The sequence below is a fragment of the Leucopleurus acutus genome (genome assembly GCF_964270905.1).
Source record: "Leucopleurus acutus genome assembly, chromosome: 10".
Lineage (NCBI taxonomy): Eukaryota > Metazoa > Chordata > Mammalia > Artiodactyla > Delphinidae > Leucopleurus > Leucopleurus acutus.
In genome coordinates, this window is record NC_139153.1 from 65,950,254 (window position 1) to 65,974,264 (window position 24,011).

Genomic DNA, 24,011 nt, shown 5'->3' on the forward strand with positions numbered 1-24,011 from the left:
ATTTTGAAATAAGTTTTTTAAAATGTATGAACTTCTGCTTCCAGAAAGATGGAATAGGTGTACATTTCTCTATTCTTATTACTAAAACCCTGAACATTATATTAAAAAACAAGCATAAGAAACTCTGAAAGGTGGAGAGAAGAAGGCAGAACTGCTAGGGAACCTGGGACCCAAAGAACAACACAGTGAGCTGTCTGGATTTTCTTTTTGCCTCAAAGGTGCCAGACTTGGAGCTGAAGAAGCTGGTAACCAGGAAACTCCAATGGGCAACAGACAAAAAACTCCCCAAGAAAAGCCTGCTCCCTATAGCCAGAGGACCAGAAAAGAGGCAGCTTAGCCAGACAAAAAACTTTTAGACGATAACCACTCCACTCCAGCCAAACACCATAGAAAAAAACTTACCCTACCCCAACCCATGCCACAAAGGGCAAGTGGGGAGCTTACACTTCCACCCTTGTGAGGCTATAATGAAGTGCCCCAAGTTCCTGCCAGGGTGGTATCAGAGAAGAGCTGGGATTATCATTCTTATCTGGCAGTTACAAGGCATTGCCCCCTCTTGACTGATACAGTTTCAGAAGATGCTTAGTCAGGACTTTAAGGACTTTCAACAATGCCCAGTGGTGATGAGGCTGCACATACCCCCATGCCAGTGGAAGCCTTGTGGGGAGCAGTAACAACACTCTGTCACTGCCCACTGGAAAAGTATTAGCTGTGGCCTACTGGAAAGCCAGAACTTTCACTTTAGCCCAGCAGTAATGGGGAGCCCTTTCCTTGGGTATCCAAGGAGGCTAATTGGGCAATCCTATCTCCACCTGATAGTAACAGGAGGGCACCTCCCCACTTCTCCTGCCAGGCCATTGCAAGAAAAAGTCAGCAAAACGGAAGGTTTAAATAAGATCCAGAGTCTCAGAACATAATACGAAAATATCCAGGTTTCAATTTAAAGTCACTTATCATACCAAGAGCCAGGAAGATCTCAAACTGAATTTAAAAATGCAATCAATACATGTCAACACCAAGATGACAGAGATGCTAGAATTATTTGACAAAGATTTTAGAGCAGACATTATAAAAATGCTCCAATGAGCAATTAAGAACATGCTCAAAACAAAGGAAGAGATAGAAAATCTCAGCAAAGGGGACTTCCCTGGTGGTCCAGTGGTTAAGACTGTGCATTCTCAATGCAGGGGGCCCGGGTTCAATCCCTGGTCAGGGAACTAGATCCCACATGCTGCAACTAAGATTTCGCATGCCTCAACTAAAAAAAGATCCCATATACCACAAGGAGGATCCTGCATGCCGCAACTAAGACCCAGTGCAGCCAAATAAATAAATATTTTTTAAAAAATCTCAGCAAAGAAGTAGAAGGCAAAAAGAAGAACCAAATGGAAATTTTGGAACCCCCAAATAAGTAAAAAAATTTCAGTGGATGGGTTCAACAGCAAACAATCAGGAACACGAAATAATCAGAACACTTGATAAAACAATAAAAATACCCAATCTGAACAACAGAAAATAGACTTACAAAAAAAAATGAACTGAGCTGTAGGGACCTGTGGGTCCCTGAAGATATAATATTCATATTTTCAGAGTTCCAGGAGAGGAAGAGAGGAAAGAGCCAAAAAAAGTACTGGAACAAATAATGGTTGAAAACTTTCCAAAGGTTTGCAGTGGATGAAGTGAACCTCAACCAGGATAACTCAAAGAAATCTACACCAAGACACAGTCAAACTTCTGAAAACTAAAAACAAAAAATTTGAAAACACACAGAGAAAAATGACCCCTTACTTTTGAGGGAAAACAATTTGAAGGACAGCAGTTTCTCATCAGAAACCATGGACACCAGTAGGAAGTGGCAAACAGTTTTCAAGTGCTGAAAGAGAAGACCTATCAGTCCAGAATTCTATATCCTATATAGTGAAAATAGTGTTTCAGGAATGAATGGGAAATAAGCATGTTCTCCAATGAAGCACAACTAAGGGAATTTGTTGCCAGCAGATATACCCTAAAAGAAGGGCTAAAAAGTTCTCTAAACAGAAAGGAAACAATAAATGAATGAATCTCATAACATCAGGAAGGAAGGCTATGGTAAGCAAAAATATGGTTAAGTACAGTAGACTATTCTTGAGTTTTCTAAATTACGTTTGATGGTTGACGCAAAAATCACAACACTGATTAATGCAGCTCTAAACATATGTGGAGGAAATATTCAAGACAATTATACCTCCAGGAGAAAAAAGGAACATAAAGGGAGGTAAGGTTTCTATACTTCATTATGTCTGGTAAATGGCAATACCAGTAGACTGTGATAAGGTTTGTATAAATAATGTAATACCTAGACAAACAAAAGCTGTACAACTATAAGCTATACACTCAAAAACACTATAGATTCCTTATTTCAAAACTTACTACAAGCCCATGAGCCACAACTACTGAGGCCGCGTGCCACAACTTCTGAAGCCTGCGTGCCTAGAGCCCGTGCTCCGCAACAAGAGAAGTCACCACAATGAGAAGACCGTGCACCACAGCAAAGAGTAGCCCCCGCTCGCCGTGTAACTTGAGAAAGCCTTCTCGCAGTAAAGAAGACCAAACGCAGCCAAAAATAAATAAAATAAATTTATTACAAAACCCCCAAAAACGTAACTACAAAGCTACACTAATCAAGACACTGTGTTACTGGCATAAGATTAGACATATAGATGAATGGAATAGAATTAAGAGTTCAGAAATAAACCCTTATATTGGCAATTGCTTTTCTATTATTATTATTATTATTTTACTTCCAGTTTTGAAATATAATTGACATACAGCACTGTATAAGTTTTGGGTGTACAGTATAATGATTTGACTCACATACATTATGAAATGATGGCCACAATAAGTATAGTGAAGATCCATCCTTTCATAAACATACAAATTTGAAGAAATAGAAAAAAAATTTTTTTTCTTTGTGATGAGAACTCTTAGGATTTACTTTGTTAACAACTTTAATATAAAACATGCTGCAATGTTAATTATATTTATCATGTTGTACATTATGTCCCTAGTACTTACTTATAACAAATTTGTACCTTTGACTGCCTTCATCCAATTCCCCATTCCCCCCGCAACACCCCACCTCTGGTAACCACAAGTCTGATCTCTTTTTCTATGAGTTTGTTTTTGAAGTATAATTGACCTACAACCTATGTCAGTTCCTGGTACATGGCAACTGATTTTCACCAAGATAATTCAATAGGGAAAGAATATTCTTTTCAATGAATGATGCTAAGACAACTAGATATCCACGTGCAAAATAATGAAATTGTTTCCCTTCATCACACCATATACAAAAATTAGCTCAAAATGGATCATTTCAAGTAAATGTAAGGGCTAAAACTATACAACTTTTAGATGAAAACATACATGTAAATATTCATGACTTTGGATTATGCAATGATTTCTTAGATACAACACAAAAAACACAGCAATAAAAGAAAGAAAGATAAATGATATCAAAATTAAAAATTTTTGTGCTTCAAAGTTTACAGTCAGGAAAATGAAAAGACAATGGGAGAAAATTTTTGCAAATAATATATCTGATAAGGGACTTGTATCTAGAGTACAAAAAGAACTATTGCAACTTGATAATAAAAAGACAGCCCAATTTAAAAATGGACAAGGGGGGGCTTCCCTGGTGGTGCAGTGGTTAGGAATCTGCCTGCCAATGCAGGGGACACTGGTTTGAGCCCTGGTCCGGGAAGATCCCACATGCTGCGGAGCAAGTGAGCCCGTGTGCCACAACTGCTGAGCCTGTGCTCTAGATCCCATGAGCCACAACTACTGAAGCCCGCATACCTAGAGCCCATGCTCCGCAACAAGAGAAGCCACCTGATGAGAAGCCTGCGCACTGCAATGAAGAGTAGCCCCCACTCTCTACAACTAGAGAAAGCCCGTGCATGGCACCGAAGACCCAACACAGCCAAAAATAAATGAAAAAAAAAAAAAAAGGACAAAGGATCTGAATAGACATTTCTCCAAAGAAGATTTACAAATGGGCTATAAGCACATGAAAAGACATTCCACATTATTAGCCATCGAGGAAGTATACACAAATTCTTAACCAAATATTGACAAGTAGAATTCATCAATATATAAAAGTAATTATACACCATGTTTTAAATGGGGTTTACTCTAGGGATGCAAGCTGGTTCAGTATTTGAAAAGTCAAACAATGTAATCCATCATGATAACAGGCTAAAAAAAAATTACATAACATTAAATGCAGAAAAAGCCTTTGAAAAAAATTAAACATTTATTCCTTTAAAAAAATTAATTTATTTATTTATTGGCTGCACGTGGGCTTTCTCTAGTTGCAGTGAGCGGGGGCTACTCTTTGTTGCGGTGTGTAGGCTTCTCATTGTGGTGGCTTCTCTTTGTTGTGAACACAGGCTCTAGGCACACGGGCTGCAGTAGTTGTGGCATGTGGGCTCAGTAGTTGTGGCTTGCAGACTCTAGAGTGCAGGATGAGTAGTTGTGGCACATGGGCTTAGTTGCTCCACAGCATGTGGCATCTTCCCTGACCAGAGCTCAAACCCGTGTCCCCTGCATTGGCAGGCAGATTCTTAACCACTGTGCCACCAGGGAAGTCCCTATTCTTTTTTTTTTAAAACACATCCTTTATTTATTTATTTTTAAAGTATTTTTTTTATTTATTTGGCTGTGCCGGGTCTTAGTTGCTGCGTACAGGATCTTTAGTTGCGGCATGCAAACTCTTAGTTGCAGAATGTGGGATCTAGTTCCCTGACCAGGGATCGAACCCAGGCCCTCTGCATTGGAAGCGTGGAGCCTTAGTCACTGGACCATTGGGGAAGTCCTTAAACATTTATTCTTGATAAAAACTCTCAGAAAAAATAGGAATAGAGGAGAACTTCATTAAGTTGAAAAGAGCACCTACAAAAAAATCTACAGTTAACGTTATACTTAATGGTGAAAGACTGAATGAATGCTTTCCTCCTAAGTTTGGAAACAAAGGATGTCTGCTCTCACCAGTACTATTAAACAAAGTGCCAGGAGTGGTAGCCCACTCTATAAGGCAAGGAAAGGAAATAAAAGGGATTCATATCAGGAAGAAATATTCTGTACACTGAATGTATCAATGTCAATATCTTGTTTGTGATATTGTACTAAAGTTTTGCAAGATGTTACCATTGGCGGAACTGGGTAAAGGGTACAGGGATCTCTGTATTATTTCTTACTTTAACTGAAGTAAGTAATCTACAATCATTTCAAAATGAAATGTTTAACCTTAAAAAAAATACAGATCGGCCCTAAATCCCTTTTGTTTTTATATGCTTTGCATTCTTAGCATTGCAGGGAAAGGTAAACACGATACTATTGGTGAGAGTATGAACTCTCCTATTCCGTGGTCCTTAGAAGGGCCATATTGTTTTAGAGCATGGGTTTTTGCTTTCAATAAAAATATCTAATTCATCAGGCATGATGAATCATCCAACAAGGATACTGAGTCTCTGAGCTTGAGGCAAGTTTTGTTTTACATAGCTAATGTCAGATATCCAGTCAGCTGCTGGGGTGCTCTAGGAAAAGGAGCAAGAAATGCAAGAAATTGCCCTGAGGCCCCAGCAGGTGACAGCCGAATTGGGAAGGAGCTATTATGGTCAATAATCCTGGCAAGAAATCTCTTCTTCCGTGGGGTCTATTGGTCCCTGGTATGTATTCTGGTGAGAAGTGGGCAGAGGAACAAATAATGATAGATTATGCAGTCTTGATGGAGGAAAATGGATAGTAGAGAACCCAGGCTGAGGATGATTTGTTCCCTTTTAAAAACATAATTTGGGGGCTTCCCTGGTGGCGCAGTGGTTAAGAATCCACCTGCCAATGCTAGGGACACGGGTTGGAGCCCGGGTCCGGGAAGATCCCACGTGCTATGGAGCAACTAAGTCCATGCGCCAACAGCTACTGAGCCTGCACTCTAGAGCCCGCGTGCCACAACTACTGAAGCCTGCACAGCACAACTACTGAAGCCCATGCACCTAGAGCCCGTGTTCTGCAACAAGAGAAGCTACCGCAATGAGAAGCCCGCGCACCGCAACGAAGAGTAGCCCCCGCTCGCCGCAACTAGAGAAAGCCCGAGCGCAGCAACGAAGACCCAATGCAGCCAAAAATAAATAAAATGAAATAAATTAAAAAAAACCAAAAACATAATTTGGGAAAGGGGTAACAGTTGTTTAGTGGAAGGGAATTGAATGGCTGAGGGACAGGGGAGGGGGGAGGCTTATCTTGATTTTTGTATTATGTTCATGTATTATCTATTTACAAGAATGAATAAACTTAAAATTAACCGGTGGCCAGATTTTCTATAAGCCTGTCTCGGAGAGTATTTTGCTTAGGTTTTTGCTTGATGGTTTAAGTCCAGAAAACTGCCACCTTCCCACCTTTGCCTGAATCTACAGGTGTCCCCGGCCTATAGGTTACACTTTTAAGTGTATGGACTGAGTGGAAGTAGCACTGGACTGAGAGTAAGAACACTTGGGTTCTAGTCTTTTGTCTCACTATGTAGCTGTGACCTTCTGTAAGCTCTTTCAACTATTTCCCCTGGGCTTCAGTTTCCTTATTTGTAAAACAAAGTTGATCTCTAAAGCCCTTGGTCAAAGTTACTGCCTCATTTTCTGCTGCCCCCGACATTTGAGAGTGGGTACCTCTGCAGTACATCTCATATGTGTTAGTAAACATTTATCCATTGGTTAACCAGGTAAAGGCTAAGAGGGGCACATAGAGGATGGCGAGGCGCCCCCTCTCACTCTTCAGCACAAAGCAGCAGAGCGCAGTGGTTCTATGGGCCTGTGAGGTCCTTGAGACTACTTTTCACTCCCCAGCCCGATTCCTGCAGTACAGTTAGCTGGTGCTCAACAAATGAGTTAACGTGTGAGGGAAATGAATGAGAAGCGGACCAGGAGGTGTGGAATTATCTAGCTAATTCCTGCAAAAAATTACAGACACGCCGCCTTTCCCTGATGCTTCAAGGAGACTGCGGGGTGTGAACCTCCTGCAGTTCAGAGGCGAAGTCCTTCAGATCTCCATCGGCTTCAGACAGCGGGCGGGGCTGAGGGGAGTGAGCGAGCTCAGAGCTCGCCCGCCCCGCCCCTCGCCGCGCGCGCCCCCGTCGCCGCCGCGCGCCCCTCCCACAGCGCGCGCTCCGGGCAGCCGCGAGCCAGGCTGGAGACGCGCGATCTCCTTGTCGCCGCGCGGGTGGGTGGGATCGTGGCGGAGCTCGGGGCGCTGGGGCAGGGGCGGGAGGGCGCCATGGCGGCAGCTGTGGCGGCGGCGTCCGGTCCCCGCGCCGCGGCGAGGTGAGGGGCCGCCTCTTCTCGGGGGCTGAGGAGAACACAGCTGCCCGCCTGCCTTCCACGCGGGCCGCGGCTCCGGCATGGCCGGGCTCATTAAGAAGCAGATCCTGAAGCACCTGTCCCGGTGAGAGCGCCAGCGCCGGCCCCAGCGGTCCCGGGCCCTTCCTCTCCCCCTTCGACCCTCCTCCCTGACGCCGTGCTCCTGGCCGGCCTCCCTCTCCTCAGCCCGGGCCGGGACTCGGCGGCGATCCCCGCCTCAACTCGAGCCGGACGGCCGCCTCCCCGCTCCGGTGGCCCCGAACGTTGTCACCACTCTGCTCTTCCCTGGCCCTGGGCCCTCCGGGACCCGGCGCCCCTGCCCTTGCGCGGGTGCCCAGGCTCTCCTCCCCAGCCTAACAGCCCCCCGGCCCTCCCGACCCCAAGGGTCTCCTGACCGGCTGCGCGCACCCTCAGTTCCCACACCGCCGGGCAGGTCACCCCGTCCTCCCTTGCATGCCCCCTGGGCCCTCTGCCCGTCACTCCGTGGACCCCGCGGTTTCCATCCTTTCCTGCCCGCCCCGCTGTGTTTCCTCTCGGCTGAGGACCCGCTGCCCCTCCCTCGGGGCCGTCTGCCCGCCTCTTGACCCGCCCACCACCGCCACCCCGGCCTTCCTCTTCCTAGTTCTGCTGCGGGCTAGATCCTTCTTCCCCGGCGCCTTCTAAATAACCCTGTCACCCAGTCCCGCGTAACCCATATTCCGTTCAGATTCCCAACCCCGACACTGGTTTCGCCTTCCCAGAAGCACCCAGCTCCTCCTCTTCATCGTCTGGCTGACCCTGTTGCATCACCCTTGAAAAAGCTAATCCTTGCACCCAGGGCCGTTCCTCTGATCTCCTTTCTCCTTCCTTTGCTTCTCTTCTCCTTACATAGACTAAATGGAGAAGGGCCATGAGAGTTGGGCATAAAGTTTCAACAACCTTCCCTTTAAGATGTGGAGGTTTTTTGACAGCCTGTGAAAAGAGCTAACGACGCCCACTTCTACTTTGCAGTCATTTGTTAAGCAATGTGATGTCCCTCAAGTCATTTGGACCCGAGCCAGGTGACAGGCAAAACAATTCACTTGTAATTGGGTGACTGCTGACCCCTGATTACGATTGCAGGTTGTCAGAACTGGTGTCCACAAAAATTGGAAGCTAGCCTTTCAGTTCGTTTTCACTCCTTATTCCAAGCGGGGCTTGGTGATACCTTAATACCTTTAGACAGCCGTTGTCTGTCACGTGGAGAGTGATCCAATCCTTGGCTCCACAGTGGTCAGTGGTTTTCAGGAGGTGCGAGTAGGGGGAGAAGCCAGTCAACATGGGACCCAAGACCTTGCACTCATGTGTCTTTCCTGGTCTTCTCATTGCCTTGGTGAGTGGTGTGTGAGACACTATTCCTGTCACTGCATCTCCTTTTCTGGCAGACACTGGCCAATTTACTGTTACTTTGATTTTAGACTTTAATTAGTCATTAGATTCAGATACATCTTTTGGTTAATCACCACACCATGTTTTAAAAGTAAAAGCAGATTGGAGGCTGGAGCTGGAAAGTGCCTTTGGACCCTTTACTTGGTTAACTCCCTAGTATATTGTTTTTCAGGTAACATTCATTTGGGTGTTCCATAAATTTGGTTGTTCTGTGTAAAGACTTATGTGTAGGACTAATGATTGTGAAATGAGACAAAATTTAACTAAAGGAAAACCATTAATTTGAGTGAACACAGAATCAGAGAATTTTAAAGTTTAGAGATGACCTTACCTAACATAGCACTGTGTTTAAAAGTCCAGGCTCTTTCTGGTTTCTTTCTTTTTTTTTTTTTAAAAGTCTTTATTGAGTTTGTTACAATGTTGCTTCTATTTTATGTTTTGGTTCTTTGGCCCCAGGCATGGGGGATCCTAGCTCCCCCACCAGGGATCGAACCCTCACCCCTGCACTGGAAGGTGAAGTCTTAACCACAGGACCGCCAGGGAAGTCCTTTTGGTTTACTTTCTTTAACTGTAAAATGAGGATAATAATAGTATCTAACTCAAAGGGTTATTGTGAGGGTTATATGAGTTAATACACAAGGGCTTGTACAGTGCCTAGCACATAGTAAGTGCTCAATAAAACATGAGATATGGCTATTTTGGGGGCCATAACTTGTGTGACAATTTGATATAAGCCATAGACTTCTCCAGAAAAATCCACATACACAAACAAGTAATTTTTTATATAAGTTCCCTGGGGGGAGGGGTTAAGAACCCCTTAAAGCACATGCCTTAACCCCATAAGGCATCTTGAGTGAATGCCCTGAATAATCCTTGACTAGTTCAACCTCTCATTTTATGGCTGAGGAAGGTAAAGCCTAGGAGGATAAATGACTTGCCTAAGTTGCAGTGGAAGGTAAGGTAGAGAAATAGAGGGAGTTCCCTGGCGGTCCAGTGGTCAGGACTCAGCGCTTTCACTGTCAAGGGCCCGGTTCAATCCCTAGTCCGGAAACTAGGATCCCACAAGCCCCATGGCCCGGCCAAAAAAAAAGGTAGAGAAATAGAACCCACCTTTCTAATTCTGGTATACTTTCCCCATAGGGCACTCATATTCTGTGCACCCTCTATGAAGATAGAGCTTTTAAAGAAAAATTTTAGTAGTATATGCTAACACATTCAGTGAATCCTTAGTGAACAAAGTATCTCTTTTAGATGAATTAGGAGTAGGTATGACAGACATTGGGAGAAATTTCTTGTTTCCTCAGGGTTGTGTGGTTGACTGAGGAGGTGGGGGGAGAAGGTTATTCAGGGCTGCAATTTCAGGGCTCCTGGAAAAGTGCTAGGACATGGGTCTAACTGGGGGAAAGGTCAAACTCCTGAGGCCTTTCTGTTGGTTTAACTTGGAAAAGCTGCCTTAATCACATGTGACATTTGTGTCTTTGTATGGTCTCTACTACACGTACAGAGGCCGGCCTGCCTGGAGGGGAACTATAGCTTCTATGTCTTGCCAAACCTGATGGGGAAGGAGAGAGGAGAAGGGGTACTGGGTTACTATATTAAGTAAATATTTATAGGTGTTTAATAATTACTTGTTGATGATGACAGTGCCGCTTGACCTGGAAGAGTATCCTATAGCAGGAAGGATATCCCAGTGACTTGCATATTATTTTTAATTTTGGTCATGAAGTTTCAGGTACTAAAGTTTCTTGTTGGAATGCATCCTACTTGTTAGTAGAGTATTTTGGTAAACAAGATTTGAAGGAGGTGATGTTCAAGATACTTTTGTTAAGTGTCTTCTCTAGGCCAAGCACTGATCTGGGCACTGGGGATTCAGGAGGAAAGAAGTATAAATCTCTTCTAAGGGCTTTAACCTATGGTTTGGATAACTGCTGTTTAATACAAATAGCTTCAATGTACAGTATTCATTTAAATAAACCCAGGAGGAGACCTTTACTTATAAACAAAAGTAATCATTTAAAAAATATCCAAAATTGATTTTTCACCAAATTAGATTATTCTTGTTTTAGAACACCTTAGCTAAGACCTTTTGTTATACAAGTAAGAAGAAATATGATAGATTGTAAAGTGAGTCAAGGGACTATGGCTCAGGAAAAGAGCGTTTTTTTCTGGAGCCAGACAAGCTAGATTCACCTTCTAGCTCTGCCACTTAATGAACAGGGCAGCCTTTCTGAGCCTTAGTTTTCTTGTCTGTAAAGGATGAGAATAAGGAAGAATACTACGTGCTTTGCAGAATTTTTTGAGAATTGGGGATAAAGTATTTATTATAGTGCCTGGCGTGGAAGTAGCATTTAATAAAGAGTAGCTATTATCACATGGCCAGAGAATACACTTCCATGGTATGGGTGACAGCAACTAATCCAACTGGCTCTTTTAGAAACCCATCAGAAGTATGAATTATTTACTCAGAATGGCTGCGGGAAATGTGACCCCGAGTGACAAAGACATGGCTGATAGACATGATAGATATTTAAAAAACATAAGCATTAGGTGAAATTCAGAGGCATAGATGATTTCAGAGTCCTTTCAGAGAATAAGAGAGCCTGACTGTGAGCTCAGCCCTCTCCATTTCTGATCAGTGCCTCCACTCGTTTATACTCATCATCCTGGAGAGATCACTGGGCCAGCCTCTGGTGGACTGCTGGGAGCTGCAGGCTCAGAGAGGCTTGCCCTGCTTGCCCAGGGTCTGTTTAGGTGAAGGTTTCTAGGCCTAGTCTCAGCTTCCAGATCACGCCCCTTTATACTAGACTTTACTTATTGTCATCTTCATTTCCCCAATAATTATTTTGTGCATTTTCTGGCAATAGTGCAATCATAGATGTATTTGTTTCCTTCCTCATCTTGTTGCGTTGCTTCAGAATAAGCGCTTTTGTTTACTCAGCAGATATTTAATAGTGATAGCCAACTGTGCGAATAAGCATTTTACAAGTCTTATGATGATTTAATCCTCAGACTAACCCTGTGAAGGAGACATTAGGCCCATTTTATCGATGAAGAAATGAGGCACAGAGAAGTTAAATAACTTGCCTCAAATCGTAACTAGTAAGTGATGGAACTGAGATTCTAACGCAGTCACTCCCATTCCAGAGCCGGGCTCCTTTTTTTTTTTTTAAATGCCTTATTAATCATCTGTTTTATTTTATTTATTTTTTTAAATTTTATTTATTATTTATTTTTGATTGCTTTGGGTCTTCGTTGCTGTGCGCGGGCTTTCTCTAGTTGCAGTGAGTGGGGGCTACTCTTTGTTGCAGTGCACGGGCTTCTCATTGCAGTGGCTTCTCTTGTTGCAGAGCATGGGCTCTAGGCACGCGGGCTTTAGAAGTTGCAGCACACAGGCTCAGTAGTTGCGGAGTGCAGGCTCTAGAGTGCAGGCTCAGTAGTGTGGCGCACGGGATTAGTTGCTCTGCGGCATGTGGGATCTTCCTGGACCAGGGATCGAACCCATGTCCCCTGCATTGGCAGGCAGATTCTTAACCACTGCACCACCAGGGAAGTCCCCAGAGCCGGGCTCCTTAATCACTCTGCTGCTCTAATGCTTCTCATCTACTGAACATACTCTTGCTGCCAGCACCCACGTGGAGGAAGAGAATATTACCAGCACCAAGAAACACCCTTGTGTCTCCTCCCATCATTACCTCTACCAAAGGGTAGCCACTGTCCTGATTTCTAACAGCAAAGATTAGTTTTGTCTTTTTTTGTAATTTATATAAATGGAATCACAGAATGTATGCTTTCATGTCTGGCTTCTTTAGTTCAACATTATTTTTGTGAGGTTAATCTCTGTTGTATCAATTTGTAGATTTTTTCATTTTCATTGCTGTCTAGTGTTCTATTATGTGAATATACCTAAATGCATTTATACATTTTACTATTGATGGACATTTGGATAGTTTCCCAGTTTAGGGCTATGCTGAATAGTGCTGTTAGAAACATTCTAGTACATGTCCTTTGGTGAACAGATGTATACATATTGGTTGGGGATATACCTAAGAGTGGAATTTCTGGGTTGTGGGATATGTATATGTGAAATTTTAATAGATATTACCAAACAGTTTTCCAAAGTGGCTGTACCAATTTGCACTTCCACCAGAGATGTATGAGAGTTCTGGTTGCTCTATATCCTTGCCAACACTTGGTATTTTTGATCTTTTTCATTTTAGTCATTCTTTTTTTTAATTATTATTATTTTTTTAAATTTTTATTTTTTTAACATCTTTATTGGAGTATAATTGCTTTACAATGGTGTGTTAGTTTCTGCTTTATAACAAAGTGAGTCAGTTATACATATACATATGTTCCCATATCTCTTCCCTCTTGCATCTCCCTCCAGGCGGTCACAAAGCACGGAGCCGATATCCCTGTGCTATGCGACTGCTTCCCACTAGCTATCTACCTTACGTTTGGTAGTGTATATATGTCCATGCCTCTCTCTCGCTTTGTCACAGCTCACCTTTCCCCCTCCCCATATCCTCAAGCCCGTTCTCCAGTAGGTCTGTGTCTTTATTCCTGTCTTACCCCTAGATTCTTCATGACATTTTAGTCATTCTGTTGCGTATGTTTTGAAAATTTCTTTACTTCATCTGTGGTAAACCAGATGGCCACTTTATTTTTGCCTCTGTTTAATTTTCAAATTCTGATTTATTTGTAAATTTGAGGAAGCAAATGTCAAATGTCTGACAAGCAAATGTCAGAACCTTGAAAACAGATCTTTTTGGAGAAATGTTCAAATTGGGAGGTTCAATGAAAATAATTAGGGTAATTTGTAACCATTAACCCATACATTTCTTGCTTGGAAGGGATGTGATGCTTTGCTCCCTGTCAAAATAACAGTCATGTACCTTGAGAGAAAGGAGGGGCCGTTTATTAGGTGTTTGAGTTTTTGTTAAATATTTGGTCTTCAGACTACCCTGGATATTAAATAATTTCATTCTGTTCTATAAGCTTAGTACCCCATTGGCATAGTCTTTTATCTTTACTAAAGAAACTAAAACTTGAATTTCATAGTTTTTTTTTTTTTTGCGGTGTGCAGGCCTCTCACTGCAGGCTCAGCGGCCATGGCTCACGGGCCCAGCCGCTCCGCGGCATGTGAAATCTTCCCAGACCGGGGCACGAACCAGCATCCCCTGCATCGGCAGGCAGACTCTCAACCACTGTGCCACCAGGGAAGCCCTGAATTTCATAGTTTTTGTATTAGAGTCTTTACAACTTTCCAAGGATGATTCCCTTTTATCATAAAGTGGTTGTGTTGTGTCTTAAAAAGTAGCATTTATAAGCAATAAAAATTTCAAAGCAGTACTGTCATATGTATCTGACGTACAAAGCTTAATGTATGATTCACAAATAATGAAATTAGCTGCTTTGAAAAATTAATTGAGAGGCATGTCATTGTAGTAGAAAGAACCAGGACTTTGGATTCTAAAAGGTGGATGTACATTCTGACTCTGCTACTTGTAAACTGGTGTTCAGCAAGTCTTTTTGCTTCTTGAAGCTTCAGTTTTCTCATCTGTAAAATGGGGGATAATAACGCACTCTGTTGTTTTGAGGATTAGAAATAATGTATAAAAGTGCCTGCTACTGAAAAAGTATTCAATGAACAGTGACTATTACTTATCATATTAAAGTTGCTCAAGAGAGATCACTGACAGTGCCTAACTTACCCAAATGTCTAATTCTTTAGATATTTAAGAATTATGTTTCTTAATATTTTAATACGGAGAGGTAGAGATGAATGCTCTGTATCACTGCTTAAGGAGAGAGGGAAACAAGCGCTGGTCCCATTTATCATTTTTTTCTTATCAAGGCACACTACAAGGTAAACTTTGACCTCAGCATAGGTGAAATACTTGAAATATAATACTGGGTTGGGTCCTTAGAAGATTTAATTATCCAAAGTTTAAGAAGATAGCACAATCATATACTGTATTCTCACAGCGGAAAAAAAAATTAGAGGTCATTTAGTTACCCTCACCTAATATAAAGCCTGGTTGAATAATAATCTGTTAAGTATGGTGTTAATTGCTGGAAAAAAAAAGATTCTTTTTATCACAGCTTAATTCTCTACAACCACTGGAGTGTGACCCCCATATGGCAGGGATTATGTCCTTTGGCTACTTTGAAAACCAGAGAGTTTAAGATGTTTTGAATGGGTTAAGTGGGTGCAGGAGAAGGTATGTAGAATGGAGGTGTATAGTTATAACTCATGGAACCGTAGACCAGAGCAGGAGTGGGGGTGGGAGAGCAGAAGGGCAAGGGAATCCAATTCACCCAGTGTCATTAAGGGACCTTTTATCTCTGTGTGATGAAGCAAGTGCTACTGGTGCTGATTATAGATGCTAAAGAACATTTCCCAATATTTATAAGCAGTAGAATCAATCAATCAATCAATATCTGTAGTAAATGGAAAAACTAAGGTGTAAAAATAATTCACATTAGCAAGTTAGGTAAAGGGTATGTAGTTTGTACCTTCTTGCCACAAAAATAAGGACTAGATGTATTATAAGTTATTTGTTGATTGACGTTGTTTTATTCGCCCACAGCAATGATCATTTTACATGTATACTCAGTCTTGATAGTGCCTTGGAGATATCTATATCTATATCTATCTATCTTGGATGTCAGCCCATCATTTAAAGAATGAGAACACTGATGGTGAGAGGTCAGTGTATTTAAGTCTCTGACTTATGGAAGTGTTATGTTCTCAAAATTTATTTCTAAGTTTGAAATTTGGAGTGTGTGGTCCAGTAGTAGAAATAGTGTTATAAATGTTGAATAGGTTCCCAGTTAGCCCACAAAAGCAATAGTGTGTTAATTATATATAACATAAGCTCACTAGATGGAGATCTGGGTCTTGATTGTTAGGGAACCATTTGAAGGAGGTGGGGAGATGAAGAAGAAGAAGAAAACGTTTTTCTTTCCCATTCCTTGGAGTAAGATCTTTTAGATCATTGAGATCATTGTATCTCAGCAAGGACTTTTTTTTTTGGTTGTGATTGAGGAGTGTGACCAGCATTTAATGAGTGGGCTGGAGATGCTGACGTCATGCAGTATGCAGAATCATTTCACACAAAGAAGGATTGTCCTTTGTCTTTTTAAAAATTAATTATTTATTTACTTTTGGCTGCACCAAGTGGCTTACGGGATCTCAGTTCCCTGACCAGGGATTGAACCTGGGCCACGGCAGTGAAAGCCTGGAATCCTAACCATTAGGCTACTAGGGAACTCCCTGTCCTTTGTTCTTTTTGACTTCTGAATGTTTGTTAGATGTTTACAGAGGTGAATTACCTGTTTAGATTATATAAGCCTACTTACATGTAAACACAAAGTACTGCACAGATTTTTTTTTTTTTTTGGCCGCTCTGCGCAGCTTGTGGGATCTTAGTTCCCTGACCAGGAATCGAACCCGTGCCCCCTGCAGTGGAAGCACGGAGTCCTAACCACTGGACCACCAGGAAATTCCCTGCATAGCTTTAAACTAGAGTGAATGTTCCAGGACTGCAGCTACCATGGGGGAAAATTGATTTGAACGTTATTTTAGAAAATGTTGTCACTCTTGGCAATACCACTCGTAGAGTTGGGTCTGTTAGGGCTGAGAACCACTGAGTTAGTTTGGAATCTGAAACAGCTCAAGTTTGCTCTTGATATACTTGCTCTTCTCTCCTTTATGTCTCTTTCCCACCTCCTAAGTCCCCCCTTCTCATGCACCCATTGCCCCGGTTCTACCCCCAGTCCTCTGCTACCATATCCCCCTACCCTCAGGCCTATATGCTCTGCTCCCCTTACTTTCTCACCAAAATTCCCAGTTCATTAGGATATATGATTTCACCCAGCTCAAGGGGAGGAATAGAGAACATATTTGGGAGCAGGAATGCTATTCTAACTAGACCAACTCTAATTCATAATATGTCCTACAGGGTCAGCTCCCCTAAGCTACTCTTACTTTCATAGCTCCTCAATCCACAGATACTCTGGAAGCTCCAAGTTTGTTTTTTATTTTCCAAAAGTGGTTTTTGTTGCAGTGGCAGTGAGGATGGGGCAGGGGTCTGGGCAGCAGGGGTCTGGGCAGTGGTATATATAGGTCATTTGAAAGTTGGGGAGTTCTGAAATGTAGACAATCCAGATAGGGATGGGCTAAGTTCATTCAAGCTGACTTCCTCATGCCATCTGGTGTAGTGCTTTCCCAGGCAGAGCTGAAAATATGCATTTCCCTTTTCTAAGAGACATCTGTTTTTCTTTCTTCTCTCTCTGTGTCTCTTTTTTTGAAATTTCTGTTTTTTAACCTGAGCGAAAGAAGGGGCTGCAGTGTTCAGGAACTCACTTTATTTGAGGAACTGGCTTGACAGAGGTAGAAAAGGGTTCGACTTCTAATAATATAGGAGTATCTTATATTGACCTAACCCTCCCTCATGTAACAATTACGAGCTCTGGGTACTATGTAAAAAGCAACAACTGGAAGACTTTGGAAAGTGACCAAATGAGGCAGAAACTGACAGGGAACTTGAAAGATGGGAACTGCACTGGGTAAGATTCTCACTTATATAGCTTTTTGCCTGAGGACACTCCCCACTTTGCATGGTGGGTGATAGCTAGCACTCAAGCAAAAGTCTGCAGTCTTACTAGCTTGGGCAGTCAGAGAGTAGAGTTCAGGGCTATAAGAGGGGCTGGAAAATGAGGGAATAAATCTCAGAAAGAAGGGAGCAGACTTCCCTGGTGGCACAGTGGTTAAGAATCCGCCTGCCTGGGCTTCCCTGGTGGCGCAGTGGTTGAGAGTCCGCCTGCCGATGCAGGGGACACGGGTTCGTGCCCCGGTCCGGGAAGATCCCAAGTGCTGCGGAGCGGCTGGGCCCGTGAGCCATGGCCGCCGAGCCTGCGCGTCTGGAGCCTGTGCTCCGAAACGGGAGAGGCCACAGCAGTGAGAGGCCTGTGCAATGCAAAAAAAAAAAAAAAAAAATCCGCCTGCCAGTGCAGGAGACATGGGTTCAATCCCTGGTCCGGGAAGATACCACATGCTGCGGAGCAACTAAGCCTGTGTGCCACAACTACTGAGCCTGCGCTCCGGAGCCTACGAGCCACAACTACTGAGCCCATGCACCACAACTACTGAAGCCCACGTGCCCTAGAGCCTGTGAGCCGCAACTACTGAGCCCACGTGCTGCAACTACTGAAGCCGCATGCCTAGAGCCCATGCTCTGCAACAAGAGAAGCCACCGCAATTATAAGCCTGTGCACTGCAACGAAGAGTAGCCCCCACTCGCTGCAACTAGAGAAAGCCAGTGTGCAGCAATGAAGACCCAGTGCAGCCAAAAAGAAAAAAAAAGAATAAAGAGATTTGCAATTATTAAAAAAAAAAAAAGAAGGGGAAGCCCTAAAATCTGCTTTAATCCTTGATATGCATGGGCGAAGACTCCATGGAGCCTGGAAAGGCAATGGTTGAAAGCTGAAAGAATTGAGCTGAGATTCAGCTTCTGTCCACCACAGGGAAGACAGAGTTTGGAGTATGAATCTAGCTGAGTTAATTGCCCAACAGAACAAAATTCTTCAAAGGAAGATTGACAGAATCCAGAATCTCAATAATGTCCAGTATACAATAATAAATGACCACATGTGTAATAAAGGAAAATGTGACTCATTGTCCAGAGAATGGCAGTCAGTAGAAATGACCCCAAGATGACTCAGATGTTGGAATTATCGGACAAGGACTTTAAAGCAAACTTGGTAGTAGTAAATAAACTTGGTAGTAATAAATATCAGACAAGGACTTTAAAGCAAACTTGATAACAAATGGAGAATGTGAGCAGAGAAATGGAAAGTATAAAAAGAACCAAATATAAAATCTAGAACTTAAAAGTACAGTATCTGAAATGAAATATTTATTGGACTTGCTCAACAGCAGATTGGAGATGGCTAAAGAAAGCGTCAGTGAACTTGAAAATAGAGTAGTAGGAATTATCTACTCTGAAGAACAGAAAAGATTGAAAAACAAAAACAGAGTCTCAGCCTATGGAACAATATTAAAATATGTGTAACTGGAGTCCTAGAAGGAGAGAAGAGAGAATAAGATACATGGCAGATTATACTTTCCAAAGATGGCTACAACAATATCTTTCACCTTACACGTTTTTCTCTTGGCTCTAGTGGCTTTCTTGTAACCAACTGAATGGGAGTGGAAGTGACATCCAAGCTACACGAAGCAACTACATGTAGGTGTGCAGTCAACAGTTCCAGCTGAGCCCAGCCTTTGAGACATTCCAGCTCAGGGCCCATCCATGTGAATGAAGAGGGCTCCAGGTGATCCCAGCTCCTAGCCATTCATCTCTTCCCAGATGAGGCCCCAGATATCATGAATCAGAGAAAAACAACCCTAGTTATCCCTTGAATGGATTTCTAATGCACAGAATGTGTGAGCTTAATAAAATGCTTACTGTTTTATGGCGCTAGGAGTAATTTGTTTTGCTGCAGTAGATAACTAAAACAAGACAAAAAACTTCTGAATAATGGCTGACAACTAAATAATAAAAAAAATACAAGTAACCAATTTAAAAATGGGCAGAGTATCTGAATAGACATGGCCATAAATACATGAAAAGATGTTCAACATCATGAGACCATCAAGGAAATGCAAATCAAAACCACAATGGCTGGACAGGAATAAAGTCGCAGATGTAGAGAATGGACTTGAGGACAAAGCGGGGGGGAAGGGTAAGCTGGGATGAAGTGAGAGAGTGGCATGGACATATATACACTACCAAGTGTAAAATAGGTAGCTAGTGGGAAACAGCCACATAGCACAGGGAAATCAGCTCGGTGCTTTGTAACCACCTAGAGGGGTGGGATAAGGAGGGTGGGAGGGAGATACAAGAGGCAGGAGATATGGGGATATATGTATATGTATAGCTGATTCACTTTGTTATAAATCAGAAACTAACATACCATTGTAAAGCAATTATACTCCAATAAAGATGTTTAAAAAAACCCCCAAAACCACAGTGGCTACTAGGATGGCTATAATGAAAAAGACAGATAATAACAAGTGATGGTGAGGATGTGGAGAAATTAGAACTCTCAAATACTGCTGGTAGGATTGCAAAATGGTACAACCACTTTGGAAAATAAGGCAGTTCCTCAAAAAGTAAAACAGTTACTGTTTGACCCAGCAATTTTACTCCTAAGTGTATGTCTAACAGAAATAAAATTTGTAAGTCCACAAAAAAACTTGTATTTGCTTTTCTTTTTTGCGGTACGTGGGCCTCTCACTGATGTGGCCTCTCCCGTTGTGGAGCACAGGCTCCGGACGCGTAGGCTCAGCGGCCATGGCTCACGGGCCCAGCTGCTCCACGGCATGTGGGATCTTCCCGGACCGGGGCATGAACCCGTGTCCCCTGCATCGGCAGGCGGACTCTCAACCACTGCACCACCAGGGAAGCCCCGTATTTGCTTTTTTAAAAAAATATATTTATTTTTTTATTTGGCTGTGCTGGGTCTTAGTTGCGGCACATGGGATCTTTGTTGCAGCATGGGGAATCTTTAGTTGCAGCATGTGAACTTTTAGTTGAGGCATGTGGGATCTAGTTCCCTGACCAGGGATCAAACCCGGGCCCCCTGCATTGGGAATGCGCAGTCTTAACTACTGGACCACCAGGGAAGTCCTGTACTTGCATTTTCATAGTAGCATTATTCATAATATTCTCTAAGTGGAAATAACCCAAATATCTATCAACTGATGAATGGATAAACAAAATGTGACATATTCATGCAATGGAATATTCTTAGCTATAAAAAATAATGAAGTGCCAATTCATGTTACAACATAGATGAACTTTGAAAACAGTATGCTAAGTGAAAGAAGCTAGTCACAAGAGACCACATATTGTACGATTCCATTTATATTAAATGTCCAGAATAGGCAAATCTATAGAGACAAAAAATAGAATGACAGTTGTCTAGCTTTGGGAGGGATGGGGAGATTGGGGGTGATAGCTGCAGGGTATGGCTTTTTTTTCCTTGAGGGAGGTAGTGAAAATTGATTAAGCTTATGGTTGTACAACTATGTGAATATACTAAAAAAATCGTACATTTTAAATGCATGTATATATGGTATGTTAATAATATTTCAAAAGAGCTGTAACAGAGCGAGAGTGGGAGAAATAATGTCTAAAAATGTTCAAGCTTGGTGAAAAACAGATTTACTGAATCCAAGAAGCTCAGTAAACCCTAAGCAGGATAGATCCAAAGAAAACCACCCCAGGCACATCACAGTTACATTGCTGAAAACTAAAGATAAAGAGAAAAACTTGAAAGCAGCCAGAGAAAAATGCCTCATCACAGAAAGGAGAACATTGATATAAATTAATGGCTGACTTCTCATCCGTAACGAAAGAGGCAAGAAGACAATGGGATGATATCTTTAAAATGCTTAAAGGAAGAAACTCAGCCTGGAATTCCATATCCAGCTAAAATGTCCTTTAAAAATGGAAGGTGAAAAAAAGACTGTTTATTTATTTACTTATTTATGCGTGCATGCATGCTGCATTGGGTCTTAGTTGTGGTACATGGGATCTTCCGTTGTGGCACATGGGCTTCTCTCTAGTTGAAGTGTGCAGGCTCCAGAGTGCATGGGCTCTGTAGTTTGCAGCACACGGGCTCTCTCGTTGAGGTGCGTGAGCTCAGTAATTGTGGCACGGGGGCTTAGTTGCCCTGTGGCATGTGGGATCTTAGTTCCCTGACCAGGGATCGAACCTGGGTCCCCTGCATTGGAAGGCAGATTCTTTAGCACTGGACCACCAGGGAAGTCCCTGGACTAAGTGATTATTTAAGATCCCTTCTACCTCTGAAATTCTGTGACTGCAAATCTAAGAATTCTCACTTTCCATCATTGTGGTACATGTAAAGATGTCTGAGAGCCTTTCTCTGTTGTCTCTTTGGCAGATTGCAGTTCTCTGGCAGAAATGAAACCTGATCAAAATCTGTTTTTCCATCTTGATTTCATCTTAGCTTCTATGCTCTGTAACAGTAACAGATGGCCAGAAAATGTTTTCCCACATTCTTGAAGTGGAATAAATAGCAGGCTTCCATTAGCCTTTTCAGCCACCCTTGGACTCAGTGATGTCATCCTCTATTAGGAGCACAAATGCTGAATGAAATTTGTACCAGGGGTTGTTGGATGGTTTCTGATTAGATCTCAGATCAGTGGTTTCTTTGGTTGAGTAGACCTCCACAAACCTCCCCCACGACTGGCCCCATGGGTCACCTTTTTACCTATTCTTTGTTATTATAAAATGTGGACAAAATCAGTTGAGGAATTCTTACTGCATTTTTGTCTTTTTTTTTTTTTTTTTTGCGTTACCCGGGCCTCTCACCGCTGCGGCCTCTCTCGCTGCGGAGCACAGGCTCCGGACGCGCAGGCCCAGCGGCCACGGCCCACGGGCCCAGCCGCTTCGCGGCACGCGGGATCCCCCCCGGACCGGGGCACGAACCCGTGCTCCCCGCACCGGCAGGCGGACCCCCAACCACTGCGCCACCAGGGAAGCCCCTTACTGCATTTTTGAGAAGCTGGTAAGGTAATAGCCATTTTTTGTTGACTCCTAAAAGTAAATTGATAAATTAAAAAGCAAATCTATGTTATATCATTATTACTGTTATGGGAGAACAGCCTGTGGTGGTCCGGCATAACCCGCCCGTACTGTCAGCCGTCCTTAGAGCATAAGTAAAGAACTCTTGGTTTTGTGTGTTCAGTTTTTGATGATTACTTACTAACTTACTTGCATATTTGATCATAGAGATGATGGCACAGTAACCTGTGTGGTCTCTTGTCAGTGTCTTGGTAGAGACTGGGCATTACTGCTGGTATGGTGGTGACTTAGCCCTGGGCATACTTAAGAAAGATTTTATTAATCTGATTTGTTTGGCGAAGTGCAGAAAAGTTTTTGATGGAGTTACACTATAACTTTACCCCCCCAAACAGATTTATTCTTCTTATACAGGTTAAGCAGTCCATGGTAGGTTGTAAAAGGGAAAAGATGTCCTCTAACCATTTCTGAGATAGCTTATAAATTCATTCTGTGCCAGATGTGTTTTAGAGGAACATATTACTGAGTGAAAATGTTACTAGAAGTAAGACAGTCCAGTGAGCAGAGCTGGGTTCATGCTTTTTCTCTGCCTCTTCCTGCCCTGTCACCTTGGGCAAATGACTTCACATCTGAGCCTCATGTTCTTCCTCTTTATTTTTTTTAACATCTTTATTGGAGTATAATTGCTTTACAATGTTGTGTTAGTTTCTGCTGTATAACAAAGTGAATCAGCCGTATGTATACATGTATCCCCATATCCCCTCCCTGTCCCACACCTCTAGGTGGTCACAAAGCACGGAGCTGATCTCCCTGTGCTATGCAGCTGCTTCCCACTAGCTATCTGTTTTACATTTGGTAGTGTATATATGTCAATGCTACTGTCTCAATTGTTCCAATTTACCCTTCCCCCTCCTCGTGTCCTCAAGTCCATTCTCTAGGTCTATGTCTTTATTCCTGTCCTGCCCCTAGGTTCATCAGAACCATTGCTCTTCCTCTTTAAAATGGGGATAATGATGCATACCTCATATGGGGTATTGCGAAGACTAATTGAGATAATGTGTTTAAATTCCTTTTCAGTGACTGGTACAAAGTAAAATGCTGTCATACTTTTTTATTTTTTTAAGGCTTGAAAAAATGAAAAATGACATTTATTTTATATGGAACTGTAAATAGAGTTAGATTTTGCATAGAATACAGTATAGAAGTTAGATGTATGCTACCTATTTAATACAGTCACTCTGAGAATGTCAGTGCTAATAAGCAGTGTAACTTATTCATTTTATTTGAAGTATGTTCTTCTTTTTTTCAGAGAGAAACATACTTGAAAAAGTACCTATTACTTTTTTTTCTTGAAAATAACTTTTTATCAGAAGGAAAAGTAGCTTATCTTAGTGATTCTCAGCTGAGGTGAGGAGGTGGGGTCTTATCAGAATCTGTGCAAGAGAGGGGAGACACACAGTCCTCAAAACTAATTTTATGTCTTCAAAAATTATTATCTTTAAGACTAATTCTTCTGATGGATGCCCTGCCCCCATTTCTGAGCTGAGGTGGCTTCCCTGAATACTTAAAGAGTAAAGGAAGGGTTGCTGGGAGGAAATAA

General features: G+C 42.5%; 1 protein-coding gene across 1 annotated transcript in view; it reads left to right on the plus strand.

The window, feature by feature from the left end:
* The first annotated feature begins 7,358 nt into the window (after positions 1-7,358).
* The window catches only part of BLTP3A (bridge-like lipid transfer protein family member 3A), a 56,986-nt gene continuing 40,333 nt past the window's right edge, over positions 7,359-24,011 (plus strand). Inside the window, exon 1 of the mRNA XM_082848583.1 lies at positions 7,359-7,470. Coding sequence (XP_082704709.1) covers positions 7,427-7,470 — 44 coding nt within the window. The 5' untranslated portion in view covers positions 7,359-7,426. The remainder of the gene's footprint in view (positions 7,471-24,011) is intronic.